Source organism: Tachysurus vachellii, chromosome 21 (genome assembly GCF_030014155.1).
Source record: "Tachysurus vachellii isolate PV-2020 chromosome 21, HZAU_Pvac_v1, whole genome shotgun sequence".
In the NCBI taxonomy this organism is placed as follows: domain Eukaryota; kingdom Metazoa; phylum Chordata; class Actinopteri; order Siluriformes; family Bagridae; genus Tachysurus; species Tachysurus vachellii.
The window spans coordinates 5,083,802-5,098,634 of NC_083480.1; the positions used below are offsets into that span (position 1 = coordinate 5,083,802).

The window sequence follows — 14,833 nt, forward strand, 5'->3', positions numbered from 1 at the left end:
TTCTGCACTGTAGGTCGGTTAGGGACGACCGATCCGCTGTAAGACAGCTGTGGGAAACGCTGCAGCCCGGATGGTGCGAGTCTGCCTGTGGTTACGTTCCCACAGACGTCCCAGAGGACCCGAGTCACGTGATCCCAGCACGGCGACAGACGAGGACGCGTTTTTCCCAAGAATTCTCAAGTTCTCTTGAGAAGTAAATAAACGCTCATGAATGTCATTATAAATATACAGGATTTTATATATTTTGTGTTCAGGAAGCACAAGACGGATTAAAAAATAGGCACTGGGCTTATATTATATATATATTATATATAAGGTTCTCGTTTACACTGATCTTACAGTCTATGCATGAGAATTTTGAGCATGAGTTAATGTCAGTGTTTCAGCATCGATTAATGACCCAGTGAGCTGACAACCATAACACTTTTTTTAAAAAAATCTTTTTTTTTTTTTTTTTTGTATAAAATGAGTTGTTCCCTTCAAAGATTAAATAAAATGTCTGGTTAAAAAAAAAAATTCTACTTCAGATGGAAAAAAAGAGTTTCTCTATTCTAGTACATTTTTATTCAAAGTTATTTATTTAAGGTGATTTTTATTAAAGACAATTAAGAATCAGTAAGTGAGCAGTACCAAGAGTCATAAACAGTAGCAGGGGGTCTGTAAGTGCTGCAGCATCCGATCACAGCTGCTTTTAGAAGAATAAATGCTATGTACTGTGACATTATAGATGATCAGCCATGATATATATATAAAACTTTATCCCAGCGCTCATGATGATGATCAGTTTTTCTTCAGGACACCATGAAGTCCGCTTTTAGACGATCTTCAGATCTTTCATGGCAGAGGTGAGGGTCTGTGTCGAGGGAGCAGCGTTTTAGTAATCAGGGTTTGTACAATACATGGTATCCGTATTGATCTGTGCATTCGAAATTAATTGATAAGTAATAAATATACGAGCAGGAAGATTTTCACCTTGACGTCCCAAATGGCCATTCCTCCGTCCATCCCGGTGGTGCAGAATTTGGTGCATTGCACTTTCCCTCCATCAAGCACTGAGATTTGACTGAGAGAGAAAGACAGACATGGGATAGATACAGTATGTGGTTATAAACTACACTCATGGGTATGAAGAGAGCTCGGTGCGATGACTATACAGATATTTGAGCACGGTGCTCAGAAGCACAAGACCAACAATGTGCGCTAGAAGTCGAGTCCTTAAAGGAAAAATCCACAACATTCTGAACATATTTAATCTTTATGATGAACATCTGATCTTCACCACTCTGAATAAAAAGTTTCCTTTGGTCAGTTTTGTTTAAAATGACCCACAATGCCGTTTGTCTACCAGCTGATCGTGTTGCTAGTGAGAGTTCATCTCAATGTAAAGAGAGTGATGCAGCAGTGCTTTAGTAGTTTAGTCTAAACTGTTCTCACTCCATCTCAAATAGGTCAGTTTTAAATCTTCAACTTTATGCTCTCTCACTGTGGCTCCCTCCAGGATTGTGTATATTTACGATCGCAGAAAGGAACAGAAAATGACGCAAACTCTGCAATATTCAGAGAAGCTTGTAGTTTCTTTGAAATGAACAGATTTTCCACACCTACGGGCTAAAACCTGTGTGTTGTGTGATGTCCCCTCTGAGTGATGGTGCATCGCACATCGCTACAGCTTTTATAGATAGTAATTACACACGTAATCACGTCTTCATTGGTAAGAGATTTTAGAGAAGAATCCTGAAGAAAAAAAAAGGTTCCTCTAATTTTGAACATTATGTGACTCGCACATGCTTAAAGAAAAAAAAAATCCTGTGCTTGAAATTTCTCCGATTCAAGTCGTTTCCACAAAAACAAAACAAAAAAACAAAACAAAACCAAAAAGAACCACAAAAATTGCAAAATTGAGCATTGTTGCCTGCAGCGATCACAAAAAAAACTCCACAATATCCTGGAAGGCCTGATGTGTTGCATCCTCCAATGTGGATGTTCTCTGGCACTTCTGTGTTGGATTTTTTATCGATATGACATTAAAGAAGTCTTGCAGGTTTTTTTTTTGTTTTTTTTTAGCTAACAGCAAAACAGTGATGAACTATTTTCTCTTATTATATGGCATTGTAACAGTCCTAGAAATGCGAACTTCACCACCATAATCACGAATACAGCGATATATATGTAATTAATGTGTTACAGATTGGACTTTTCCTTTAAACAAGGCTCCGTCGCTCAGAAGCTCTGGGGTCTCTATCTAACTGATGCAGATCATTGTTGCTGAATATAAATGTAGAACAAACCTGATGCTGTTTTTGTGCAGGGACTCCAGCACGGCCTCCTTGCTGTCTGACGTGGCTTTTTTGTCCAGGTTCTGGAAACGCTCCCTGGCGGTCAGACCTTTCTGAGCACTTTGTTTGGGAACGTCAAGTTTACCACCAAAAGTCAGAGCTCCTTTTGCTGCATCGTAGACAAACAGCACAGGGTAACAGTCGTGGCCCTGAAACACATTTCACCATCAGATCAAGCTCTCGCAGGTTTACGGGTCATCAGTAACGACGAGCAGTTTGGGTCGTCAGTACTCACTGCTGCCACTAAGCTGTTCTCAGTGATGAAGGTCACACAGAGCAGGGGAAGCGTCTCTGAAGCCAGGCTGGTGATTCTGACAACAGCAGAAGAGAGATTAGTGAGAGGTTTGTGCGAGAGTTCACATAAGAAATTCATACAAAAAAAAAAAAAAAAAACAACGTTCAATTTGTGTGGCTTCAGATCATCTACAGAGATCGAGTCTCTTGTTAACAGTCTCTCATTTCTCATTTTAGGTGTTTCAGACTTTCACTGGCATAGCAGTGAGTCAAAAGAACCTTTTTTTTTACTGTTAGTAGTCATTTCATTTCATGTTGCCCGCCCTCTATTCTTTTGACCTTTTATGGAGTTTTGTGGGCGTATCTGTATGCAAATGAGCTGTGTCGTCTGGTCGACGTACTCAAACACAAAAATCTTTTTTGTAAATCCAGTGGAAACATCTGGTTCAGTTTGACTTACACAAACATTTGCGCGCACACAGTTTTAATAAAGAGTGATAAATGAGACCTACTGTACATAGATGGGGGACTCGAGTCATATGACTTGACTTGAGTCAGACTTAAGTCGCACATTTTAAAAAAAAGACTCGACTTGACTTTCATGACCTGAGACTTACTTGTGTGTGACTTACTCCCACCTTTGCTAGTGTATAAAGGTGTTAATTACTGATGTGCATAATGCTTTAGCCTTCATCGCCTGTTGATGATTAAATCGTAACAGGAAGTCTTCCTGAAGCGAGGTACAGAATGTGAGTGCTATTTAAAGTTCAGACTCTATCAGATATTTAGAAGAGTGGATTTCAAAAATAATGAGAAAAAAAAAGTGTGAGCAGTAAATTAGATCACACTCATGTACTCCGATGGTGAATATGATCAGCACTCACACAGCAGTCTTGCCTCCTTCAGCCACAGCCACAGTGCTATCGTGACTCGCCCAAGCGACGCGATTCCCGCTCTCGGAGAAGGAAACCCCGTGCACCCACCCTGCAGTGCCAGACGATTCAAACATCACCTCTCCGAATGGCATCTTGGAGCCCCATGAAGTTGGAGCAGGCTTCTCCTCAACTTCCTTAATGTAGGCTGAGAAAATCCTGCAGATGAGGTAAACATTTGCATAATGCTAACTGTGATGAGTAGCCCATCATTCTCAGACCTACAGAGACATGTGTTTCCTTTTCTTACACACCAAAATGTAGTGTTACATGAGGAAGAACTCAGGGCTTGAGGTCTGACCCCAGTGATAATTATTTGAGTTACTATCACACTGCATTATTAATGACAGATTGGCTTTTATTTGATAGAGATGAACGACTCGTCCCAACCTGCATTTGAAATCACACGATCCAGCAGCCAGGAGGACGTTGTTGGGGTGCCAGTCCAGGCACAGGATAGTAGAGCGAATGGGCTTCTTAATGTGCTTACAAACCCACCTGGAAAAGCAAAGGAAGATCATGTACATTCTAGATATTAAAGACAAAACTACTGCAGCCAAAGGAAATAGAAGCCTACGTCAGTAACATATAGAGAAAAGGAGAGAATGTCCTGGGATTGATGGACGTCAGCATTTCTCCCTAAATAAGTTCAAATATCAAACATTATTATACTATATACACAATACAGCCAAACGTTTGTGAACACATCACTACTCGTCTCTTCTGTGACGTCTTTCCACTAGATGTTGGAGTGTCTGTGTGGATTTGTGTTCATTCAGCTACAAGAGCATTAGTGAGATCAGACACTGATGGTGTAAGAGTGAGGAGGTCTGGGGTTCAGTCGGTGTTCAGTGGGGTTGAGTCAGAGTCAGGGCTCAGTGCAGGACACTCGAGTTCTTCACTCCAACCTTCTCACACCATGTCTTCATGGAGCTCTGTGCAGGTTTATTGTCATGACGGAACAGTGTCTGAGTTCCAGTGAAGGGAAAATATAAATCTACAGCATAGAGACATTCTAGACAATTGAGTACATAGTGTGAGTTGTACAGTAATCCCTACAATGAAATCCCCTCTGAAATGATTTGGTGAAGAAATTTGAGTCTTTATATGATTGAAAACGTCTGAAAGACGCAAATCCACCTATCGAGAGATTTCAGGATTCAGCATCAATTAGGTTTGATTTAAAAATCACTTCACTTGCAGATTAATTCTAAATGAAACATTAACCCTGTGATGACAAAGGAGACCCGGTAACCCGATCGGCTCACCAGTCGTTCTCCTGCTCGAAGTAGCAGACAGAGATGAGGCGAGAGCCGCTCCCCACAGCAAACTTGTTCTCCTTGGGTGACCATTTAACGCATCGGGCGGCACGATTGATCCTGAGGATGACCAGAGTGGGCTTCCACACATCCCCCTTTATGGTCCAGACGTAAGCGTTACGGTCAGTGCCACAGGTCACAATGCGGTTGCTCTCCGGGGCCCAGTCGATACCTGGCACACAGGAGATGCCCAATGTTTCAGCAGTGACATCTAGACCCAGCTTTTTAGGTGTATGGTTTAGACGCTAACAGAACCACTCACCAGTGACTTGGCCGTTGTGCTCCTTCAGCACATGGATCTTGTTCCAGCTATTTCCCTCCTTTTTATAGATGTGGACATCATGGTTATTAGGGCACAGTGCAATTTCTATTCAGAAGGCAGAAATACAAGCTAATTACAAAAAGACTGCTTCTAAAAGTGCCTGTAATAATTAGACCTGCAATAATTACTTATATTACTGAGATTTATAGTCAAAAGGAAGTTTGTAATCTCTAAAAATGCTTCTAGACCTGTAAGAATGATCTAATGATGCGTATCTCTACTTAAAGGGGAAGTTTGTAATCTCTAAAGGTGCTTCTAGACCTGTGAGAACAACCTAATAATATTTATCTATACTTAAAGGGAAGTTATACTTAATGTCTAAATGTGTTTCTAGCGCTTCGGGTCTGACCAGTTTCTTTCTGTCTGGCTTTTGTTTATTTTTTTTCTGGCCCTGAAATAAATTCTGTCCCTAACCAGAGCAACACTGCTAAACTCTACCCTTTTCCTTTACAGACAGCTGATGAGACATACAGAGTTTTAACAGGTGGCGTGTGGTTATTGGGGCTCGTCAGTGTTTCATGCTAATTTGACTCACAGAAAGATGAAATCTTTATTTGAAGGTGCATTAGCTAAGATTAGTCTTTTTTTAAAGTTATATCTCCGAAGGTTAGGTTCAGCGTGCCTATAAATTACTGACAGGAAGCCAAACATAAACAAGCATTTTGGACCAGTTTGCATTTTAGCGTGACATAATCCGTCGATCTTTATCATGTTCTATCTATCTTTCAGGTTGTCAGGGACAAGTAAGAAATAGTAAGGGGGGGGAAAAACAAAAAAACAGGGTTCAAAACCCTGACTGTTAAAAAACCTGGTGAATTTCTTTGAAATGTGGAATGAGGAAGTTCAGACTGGAAGAAAATGATTGGCTTAAAAAGACTGATTTACATCCATGTATATTTGCATTAGTGCTTTTACAATGAGCTCAGAGATATTATAGGTGTCATTTTGTTGAAATAAATAAAAGAAAATCAAACTTTTCAATGGCTTTTATGGTGCTAGGGAAGCTACACAGGTAAAAGAGACGGTTCGTGTGGTTCTACGTTCCGCCGCAGCAGAAATGCTCCGTCATTTCAGTGTGGTCAGCGAGCGCAAGCTGAAATGCTTCGCGTGGGTTCTTCATTATGCACTAAACGTGTTCTCTGCTCAGGATCTGTGACCTGTTTAAGACGTCCCTCATCAGCAACAGAGCACCATTCATGGTAAAACAGGAAGCGTGTGTGCAGACGTGTGCGTGTGTGGGCAGGGGAACCGTTACCGCTTCTCTTTTTGTTAATCATCAATGTAATGTCCATGTAAGATACTCTGCTGCCTTTTTCCTCTGCTCTTTTAAAACAAAGAAGGAACTGTTCTTGCTCTGGATTTTTTTTATACTAAGTTTTATAAGCTGCTTAATTCTGACTGCTTGGATGACTGGGAAAACACACTGAGGGAAAGTATGAGTGATCCGAGTCTGTTTTGTGCTTGGCAGTACACATCAAAGCCAGTGGTGTTTAGAAGAACATGGACTCTGCCAAACGGGCTCTGAGGGCTCCGATGGTGGTTCTCTAGTGAGCACATGAGATACAAACGGTCTGAGGGTGTGATTTTGTAAAAGGGGGGGGGGGGGGGGATCATTTTGTGGAAGTGAAATTAGAGCATGCGTGATGAGGCTCACTGGTGGAGTTTAGACCGCATTTCCGTCTCTGCCGAACGAATAACGGAACAAATGTAACAAAGGACTAAAAGATTCAGACAAAATTCATGACAAAAGTTAAACTACCTTACATTACATTTACAAATGACTCCAACTCCAGTCAGCGTAAAGGTTCCCGTAATTAAACCTCATCTACTTGAGACACTAAACTCTTACAGTGGGGTTAATATTTAATAATGTTATGAGATGCTCTACAGCAGGTTTGTTTAAGACTTACGAGTCCGATCCTTGTTCCAGGCGTGGCAGCTGATGGGCTCGAGCAGAAAGCTGTGGTAAGCCATGACTGGAGACTCTGTAAGTCAGGTGTATGATGAAATTAAATAGAAAAACAACTCTGTTGAAAATCCTGCAATGTCACACCAGTTTTATTTTTAACAGGATTACACATTTGTGTAAGTTGTTTCTGAACCTCCGCCTTCACTGTATTGTATTTGCTTTGCACACAAAACTATTTTCCACGTCTAGGTCGAATTTAAGGTCTTTAGAAAACCAAGTGTTTGTACTAGTGAACCTTCTCTCACTTGTGCGGTAAATTAAAAGCAGACCACGAAAGAATTTGTCATGAGCTCAGAGAGAAGAAAAACACAGAAAACTCAAGTCTTTTGAATTCTACGTAGCTCTGACGAAGTGTACGAATTCCTACAAGAAACAGATGCTCTTATAATCTTATGTTGTTGTTATTAGAGCTTATAGTGTACAAACGTCCACTCTGACATTCATACTAAAACATTTTTTACAAGTTACTGCATGTAAATAACTTCACAAACACGAGCACTCTGACACTAGAGTCTGCCCTGCAGCTTAAAATGTCTCAGATAAAAGAAAACATCTGTTTTTCTGCTTACCTTGGAAACGGTTGAACCAGAACGTCCCTGAGATGCAGCGTAGAGTGAGTTGTTAAAGAAAAGCCTCAGTTCGTGGACTCTGAGCAGTCAACACAAACGCTGGCTTGGCTCTTAATGAAACTCAGCTATTTCTTTACTCTTTTTTTATAGAAGAAAAAAGCGTTCTTTCCCCTTCCTGTTTAAGAAGCATAACCACTTCCTCATGTGGGCGTCTGTCTGCCTGCCTGTCAGTGAGGACGGCCTTCTTCTGAACTCCCTTCAACATCCTGCTCAGAGCACAAGCTTCTCTCCTCTGCTGATCTGAGCGACTACGGCCTGTGAGCACATCTAATGTGGACAGGTAATACTATGTAAATATTTGCTGTTCACAGGTTCAGTTAACCAACAGTAACTTTTACACACACACACACACACACACACACACACACACAAAGGATGCTGTAAATTATACATTAAGAGACACAATGCTGCATTCCACATAGTGTGTAGTATATTTCTTTTATTTCTAACAGACCATTTACATAAAATTATCCTTTTAATTTAACTCCCCTCCGGTTCCCCTAAAGGTTCGGAGTGCCAATGATCAAATGACACATTGCTGGAGCACCAGCTTTGGCATAGAATAAAAAAAGAAAAAGAAAGAAAGAAAGAAAAAAGAAAGAAAATCAAAAGACCCTTTTGCCATTTTTCATTTTTGTCATTTTTTTTCTCTCCCCCCCATTTTTAAGAGTGTCACGTCAGCTCACAAACTGGTCAGTGCTTTTTTCCTCAGTTAAAATCTTTCAGAAGTGTTATCGGAGCTCTCCTTGTTAGTGTTCAAGCCGTAGTCGCTTGTGCTGCGTCATCCTAGTTCAGAGAGAGTTCTTTTACATGATCCGCAGGCCTTGGATAGAAGACTCTAAGGTCTGTGGAGAAATAAAAACAAAATAAATAAACATTTAGTATAATAAATTAGAGCAACTTGCATCATCTCTGTATATTATAGCATTGTATGGGATACGTGTCCCATAATACAGTACAGAAAACAATCTAGCATGTCAAATCAGTCTGAAGGGTTTTTTTTATTGTTAATTGTATAAATAGTTGATTTTGAAGGTGAACTGAGCCCCCAATTTGGGTCATCTGACATTTCCCACCTAGCAACCTGCTCCAGATCAAACTACAGCTACAAAATAGGGAGTGTGCCGCATATGCAGCATCACAGGGCAGTGTAGCCCATTCACAGATATCACTATACTCTCACAATACATGAGCTCAAACACAGCAGCGAACAGCTAGTGATATTGACAGGAGAGAGGGAGAGAGGGAGAGAGAGAGAGAGAGAGAGAGACAGAGAGAGATTGAGAAATAGAGAGAGAGAGAGAGAGAGTGAGTGTGTGTGTGTGTATGCCCCTCCCACCCAGTTTTGCTCTCTAGACTTGTTTGTTGGGCAACAGATGACAGAGCTCTTTTGAGACAAAGTCCTGTATGTTGATGTACAAGCAGCATTACTGAAGACTGAACGCTCCTACAGGGTGAACATCAGATGTACTGTTGCTCAAACTCATGTTCCACAAAGGGAAACACACACAAACACACACACACACACACCTTAAAGTCCCATATGGTCATCGCTCCATCGATTCCTGTAGTGCAGAATTTGCGACAATCTCTTTTGTCTCCTTCATATATAGACACTTGGCTACAAAATAAGAAAAGGCATCATGTTACATTAGAAACAAACACAAATCTAAAACAATGTTTATTTCACTAATCAATAAAGCTTAGATGTGCTGAACAGGCTTATATTCTAATATCATATACAGCCCAATAGATTTTCCTAGTTCGTTTTTGTACCAGTCTTCAGAGACACTTTCAGTGAGCGACGACAGGACATTATATTCAGAAGCCTAGTGACGGTCTAGATCAGTTTTACTCAATGCGCGGCTCGCGAGCCTCCTGCGGCTCGCCAAGCTTTAATATGCGGCTCGCATAGCAGTAAATAATACGATGATATGATCATGTGGTTAAAATTTATTTATCATTTAAATAACATTAAAAACAATCAGGGAAGCATAGAAAAATTAATGTGCTCTATTACAAATAATAATATATATTTATATTATTTGATTCGTCACTGACTCACTGCATTCTGCGCAATAGCCAGTTTTTGGCGGCCTGCCAGAAGCTAGTTTGTGTTTCATGCTAGTTAACAACTTGTGTTTACTGTACACACGGACTAAAAAAAATGGATCGATTTCTTATCAAACAATCCCGCGCACAAATTGAATAGCAACAAAGCAATGTGACAGTGACAAAAGAGGTAACTGATGGGGAGCCTGCATCATCCTCAACTCGAGTAATTATTGTATTACAATATTGTACATTGTATTTAAACAGATAAGCTATTTAAGACTGAATAACTTGGCATACTTTGCGGTGAAAGTGGCTCTCCTATTGACTTTGTCCTATCAGTGTGGCTCACATGAAAAAAATAGTGAAGACCACTGTTCTAGATGTCACTCAGGTAGATATTTGTCACTTATTTTGTCACAGTTTTTAAATGTCGTTTCTACCATGGTTGTGTAAAAAAAAAAAAAAATAAAAATAAAACTGATTTGCCCTTAAACATTCCTTCCGTTCAGCAAATTGCTTTGCATACAATACAGTGCAAAAGTCTGCAGCACCCCATTATTATTATTATTATTATTATTATTATTATTATTATCATCATCATCATCAATAAACCTAGTTTGTCTGCATTACAGAATTTGGACATTTTTCATCATTTCAACTTAAAGTAATTTAAGAAAACATTATATAACTGACCTGTAAAGAAATACCAGAAGCAAGTAAGAGACAAAGCATGAGCTTCTTGCTGTTTAATGCTCTTCGTTTCATTATTTTTGAGGACATCTTTGCTTTATAGAATTTTTTTTTTTTAATTGTCCAGGTATTTTACACAGAACTGCATGACCATAGCTTTAGGAAGACAATATTTAAAAAATATGATGCTATAAAAAGGTTTGTTAGATCACTCACAACTTGGGAAAAAAAAAAACTCTGCCTGACTGCTTTGAGATGAGAGCCTGATACTTACGTGATGCTGTTCTGGTGAAGGGTCTCCAGAGTGCTATTGCGGTCCTCAGTAGTGGCTCTTTTGTCCATGTTGCGGAAGCGCTCCATGGCAGAGATGTTGCGTTGGATGCTCTGCTTTGGAATGTCCAACTTGGACATGAAGGTCAAGTTACCACCATCATCAAAAGTGAACAGCATCGGGCAGCAATCATGACCCTTTAGAGGAAAAATATAAAAAGGAAGGTTACAAATTCAGAATACGCTCAAGTCCGGTATCTCTGATATGACAGCATCACCACCGAGCGTGGCGCTCTTACCGCTGCAACAATGTTGTTCTCAGACACAAAGGTCACACTCAAAAGAGCAAGGAATTCAGTCTTCAACGAGCTTGGTCTGTAAGACAAAAGAACCATAATAATCAGAATCATTCATAGGCAGTCCATAGACGTTAATTATGGTGATCGCCATAAAACGGGTCAGATCGGGTGCTTACGTTAAGCTTTTTGTGGGATCCACCACAGTCACAGTGCTGTCATGGCTGACCCAGGCCAGTCGATTTCCACTGGCAGAGAAACAGACACTGTGGACCCATCCTCCGCTGCCTGCTCCACCAAACTCTGCCATTACTTGGCCGAACGGCATCTTGGATCCCCATGGAGTTGGAGCTGGCTTCTCCTCCACTTCCTTGATGTATGCAGAAAACACCCTTGGAAAAAGTGATGGGCGTTAGATGGAAACACACGGACACACACACACCTCAATTATCCTTTCAATTGAACTAACAGCACTGATTTATACTAGCTTGTTAGATGTTTTACACATATGCAAGATCTCTACCAGGAATGTCCCTGTGGTCATTTGTCATGTCGCCTCCTCAGAAATTAAAGTGGTTAAACCACATAGGAAGCAGTACAATACCAGCTGACAGTGCCTAGAACTAAAACAATCATACACATATACTGTTCTAACACTGATCAATTTCCTGTTAGACCAAAGAAAGTTCAGTTTTGTTTAGTGGTCCTCTGGATTTCCCAGCTCAGTGTTATTTGAGACGTGGATAATGACAACAGTCATGACACTAGCAGAAAGTTCCAAAGAGAATCAGTGTATAACGCCACTGTGCAGGAAATCGCTAATCGTTGCGTTTATCATTAATAAACTAATAATCTTTTGTGTAAAGTTCACGCATGTGCGGAAAAAGTCAAGTCTATTTGCACCTTTAAGATGAAACTATATAACTGCCATATGTTGAGTGCATCATGATATCTGCATATATAATTCTCAAAGCTTGTATAATATACAAGCATATAGCATATTATTTCTTTCCAAAAAAAATATGAAATAGTTGCTCATTTTATTTATTTAGAAATTTCATAAATAGAAATGATTTAAAAAAAAAAACAAAAAAAAAAAAAACATTCTAATATCTAGAGAAAGTGGAATAGCAACAGTCTTATGAATAAAGGTTTGCTCATTACATGAAAGACATACAAGCGCCATTTACCTGCATTTAAAGTCACATGACCCAGCTGCCAGAAGCACATTGTTTGGATGCCAGTCCAGACTGAGGACAGTGGAGCGGATTGGTTTCTTGATATGTTTGCTCACCCACCTTAAAAATGAAAGACACACAAGCAGGAGTTAGCGAGGCTTCACATAGACCTACTGCTAGAAGTATTTTCTCCCAGCAATCGCATCAAACTCACCAGTCATTTTCAGACTCAAAATAGCAAACAGATATGAGGCGAGCTCCGCTGCCCACCGCAAACTTGTTCTCCAGAGGAGACCACTTGACAAACGTGGCAGCACGGTTGATCCTGAGGATGACAAGAGTGGGTTTCCACACGCCGTCCTTCTGGCTCCACACGTAAGCGTTACGATCCGCTCCGCAGGTTACAATTCGATCACTTTTAGGAGCCCAATCGATGCCTAAACCCATGTGGAATATATATTAGATCATATAACAATACAAATGCATATAATTATTCATTACATTATGACTGATGACTCAAGATTACCTGTAATGTGCCCATTGTGTTCTTTTAGTTCATGGGCTTTTACCCACTGATTTCCACTCTTCTTGTATATATGGACCTCATGGTTGTTTGGACTGATAGCGATTTCTAGGAGAAGAAGGAAACCCACAAGAAATTCAGTCGCTTGTTGGAGTGAAAACGAGTTTAAAACCTTGAGATGAATGAAGCTGTTGCTTACGAGTCCTGTCCCTGTTCCATGCATGGCATGTGATGGGCTCCAAGAGAAACTGGTGTAGTGACATTTTCTTTTTCTGTAGCTCTGCAAAGTAATAATAATAATAATAATAATAATAATTAAATACAAACAATGACATGTAATTAGCTAATCAGCTAAACAGAGACAACAGATCAATAAAAGACAACATATTCAGTCTTAATTTTAGGCTACATATTATTCATGAAAAATAATGTCCAAAAACTAGCGACTAGCAAGTTTCCCAGAGCTTTACTGATTTAACCTGCAGAACAAGACTTTCTGTTAATGGCCTACTGTCGGTTTCAGGGCGTGGAACTGCCTCAGATTGTGATGATGATGATGTAGTTTAGCCGGTTAGCTTATGTGCTGCTAGTACAGCTAGTACGGGTAGCATATCTGCTAGCAAACGGGCTAACAAGCTAACAGGCTAAAGAGCTAGCGGCGTCAAGCTAACAAGCTAACAGGCTAACAAGCTAACAGGCTAACAAGCTAACAGGCTAAAAAGCTAGCGGCGTCGAGCTTTACCTTAGCCAAGCTAATTCTAAAGTTAATCTAGCTAATTTCTTAAAAGGAAAGGAATATATATATAAAATATCTTTAAATATAAATTAAAAACAATCCATACAATATTGATTAATAGACTGTGTTAATGAGGAAGGAAGACCGGCTCTGTGAGAGACACGAGAAGGCCTCGGGCTTCACTGCTCCACAATAAAACACACTTACACCTGAACAGTCGGTTCTGTGTTGGAAAAAATCCGCAAGATGCCTCAGTGCTTTTCGCTTTTTTTTGTCGTAGTGGACGGACTTGAATTCGCGGACTCTGGCCAGTCGACACGAATTCACTCCGACTGCTCGCTCTATGGAGTTTAGCTCCCTGTCAGGAATCCAGGAAATGGCAGCGGTGCATCACTGCGCATGCGTACGCACAGGACCCAAGGAGTACCACAAGACAGGAGCATCATTAACCATGAGGAGGCACCCAAACCTACCTCGTTTAGCAGATGGGAAAAAGTCCACTTTTACACATACTGTGTACACTAAACTACATCCCAGTATTGTTGAGTGAACCAACTCAATGTTTATCGTGTATTATTCAGCTGCACAAATCCAAATGGCCACAAACACTGTTTCATGGCACTAAAAAGCCTTGTATTTGCTTTTACACCAACATCAGGGGTTTATGTCGTTTACGTCCCTTTGACATGCTGCCATTCTATCACGTCCCAAAGGTGGATTCTCTACCGGATTCAGATCTGGTGACTTGGGAGGTTTAGTCAAGTAAAATGAACCCAGTGAGCTCTCACATCGACAACACCTTTCCGTCCACAAAACATAAACCAATCCGTTTAAACGCTATAAGCCATTGTGCATTAAAATCCCAAAAGATCAGCGTTTTAAGGCACCAACAAACAAACCAGTGCTTAAAGTCACAGAGATCACAAATGTGGGAGAGATGTCAGCATTACCGTAAACATGATTCCAGCTAGCTTTAGTGAACTAAACTTTGGTAAGACATATTTAAAGCAAATTATTTATATATATATATAAAAGCGTCCAAGCTATGTTCACCAAGTATTGATATGAACTTCATTTGAGTTTTGATGGAGTGTGAAATTTTATTTAATTTAATTTCTGTTCAGTTTATTTCAGACCACTTGTACTGTTTGTAATTAAACACTTACAAACTCTAAAACAAATTAAGAGTTACTTGTTACGAGTGTATTTAATGGCCATGTTGTCCAAAATGTGGCAGGTGTTCAACCTTGTGTCTTGTAATTGGCAGGAAATTAGTTTGAACAGATAAAGAGCTAATTTGCATCAGTTTTTATTGCCTGAAATTTGCATCTGGAAATATTGTGA

The 14,833-nt window shown here is 40.1% G+C and overlaps 2 protein-coding genes across 2 annotated transcripts; both read right to left on the reverse strand.

The window, feature by feature from the left end:
- Positions 1-559: 559 nt before the first annotated feature.
- arpc1b (actin related protein 2/3 complex, subunit 1B) lies at positions 560-7,981 on the reverse strand. Its single transcript, XM_060897095.1, has 10 exons — positions 7,682-7,981; positions 7,054-7,128; positions 5,084-5,188; positions 4,771-4,993; positions 3,893-4,000; positions 3,455-3,661; positions 2,572-2,647; positions 2,289-2,485; positions 973-1,063; positions 560-853 (listed from the first exon to the last, which is right to left on the reverse strand). Exons 2-10 carry the CDS (start codon positions 7,115-7,117, stop codon positions 815-817), a joined length of 1,110 nt encoding a protein of 369 aa, XP_060753078.1. The 5' UTR covers positions 7,118-7,128; positions 7,682-7,981; the 3' UTR covers positions 560-814.
- Positions 7,982-8,160: 179 nt separating this feature from the next.
- On the reverse strand, positions 8,161-13,883 carry arpc1a (actin related protein 2/3 complex, subunit 1A). The gene is made up of 10 exons (XM_060897094.1): positions 13,697-13,883; positions 12,953-13,033; positions 12,757-12,861; positions 12,445-12,667; positions 12,243-12,350; positions 11,232-11,444; positions 11,056-11,131; positions 10,761-10,954; positions 9,272-9,362; positions 8,161-8,586 (listed from the first exon to the last, which is right to left on the reverse strand). The coding sequence occupies exons 2-10, from the start codon at positions 13,014-13,016 to the stop codon at positions 8,548-8,550; spliced, it is 1,113 nt and encodes a 370-aa protein (XP_060753077.1). The 5' UTR covers positions 13,017-13,033; positions 13,697-13,883; the 3' UTR covers positions 8,161-8,547.
- Positions 13,884-14,833: the final 950 nt, after the last annotated feature.

What these genes read in the sequence shown, in the direction of transcription:
- arpc1b (XM_060897095.1), bottom strand. Translation starts at nt 7,117, where the DNA reads ATGGCTTACCACAGCTTTCTGCTCGAGCCCATCAGCTGCCACGCCTGG. An exon ending in GCACAACGGCCAAGTCACTG is followed by an intron (nt 4,994 to 5,083) that starts GTGAGTGGTTCT and finishes CCTGTGTGCCAG; the next exon opens with GTATCGACTGGGCCCCGGAG. An exon ending in TCGTGTGATTTCAAATGCAG is followed by an intron (nt 3,662 to 3,892) that starts GTTGGGACGAGT and finishes CCTCATCTGCAG; the next exon opens with GATTTTCTCAGCCTACATTA.
- arpc1a (XM_060897094.1), bottom strand. Translation starts at nt 13,016, where the DNA reads ATGTCACTACACCAGTTTCTCTTGGAGCCCATCACATGCCATGCATGG. An exon ending in ACACAATGGGCACATTACAG is followed by an intron (nt 12,668 to 12,756) that starts GTAATCTTGAGT and finishes ACATGGGTTTAG; the next exon opens with GCATCGATTGGGCTCCTAAA. An exon ending in GATCCCACAAAAAGCTTAAC is followed by an intron (nt 11,132 to 11,231) that starts GTAAGCACCCGA and finishes TTTGTCTTACAG; the next exon opens with ACCAAGCTCGTTGAAGACTG.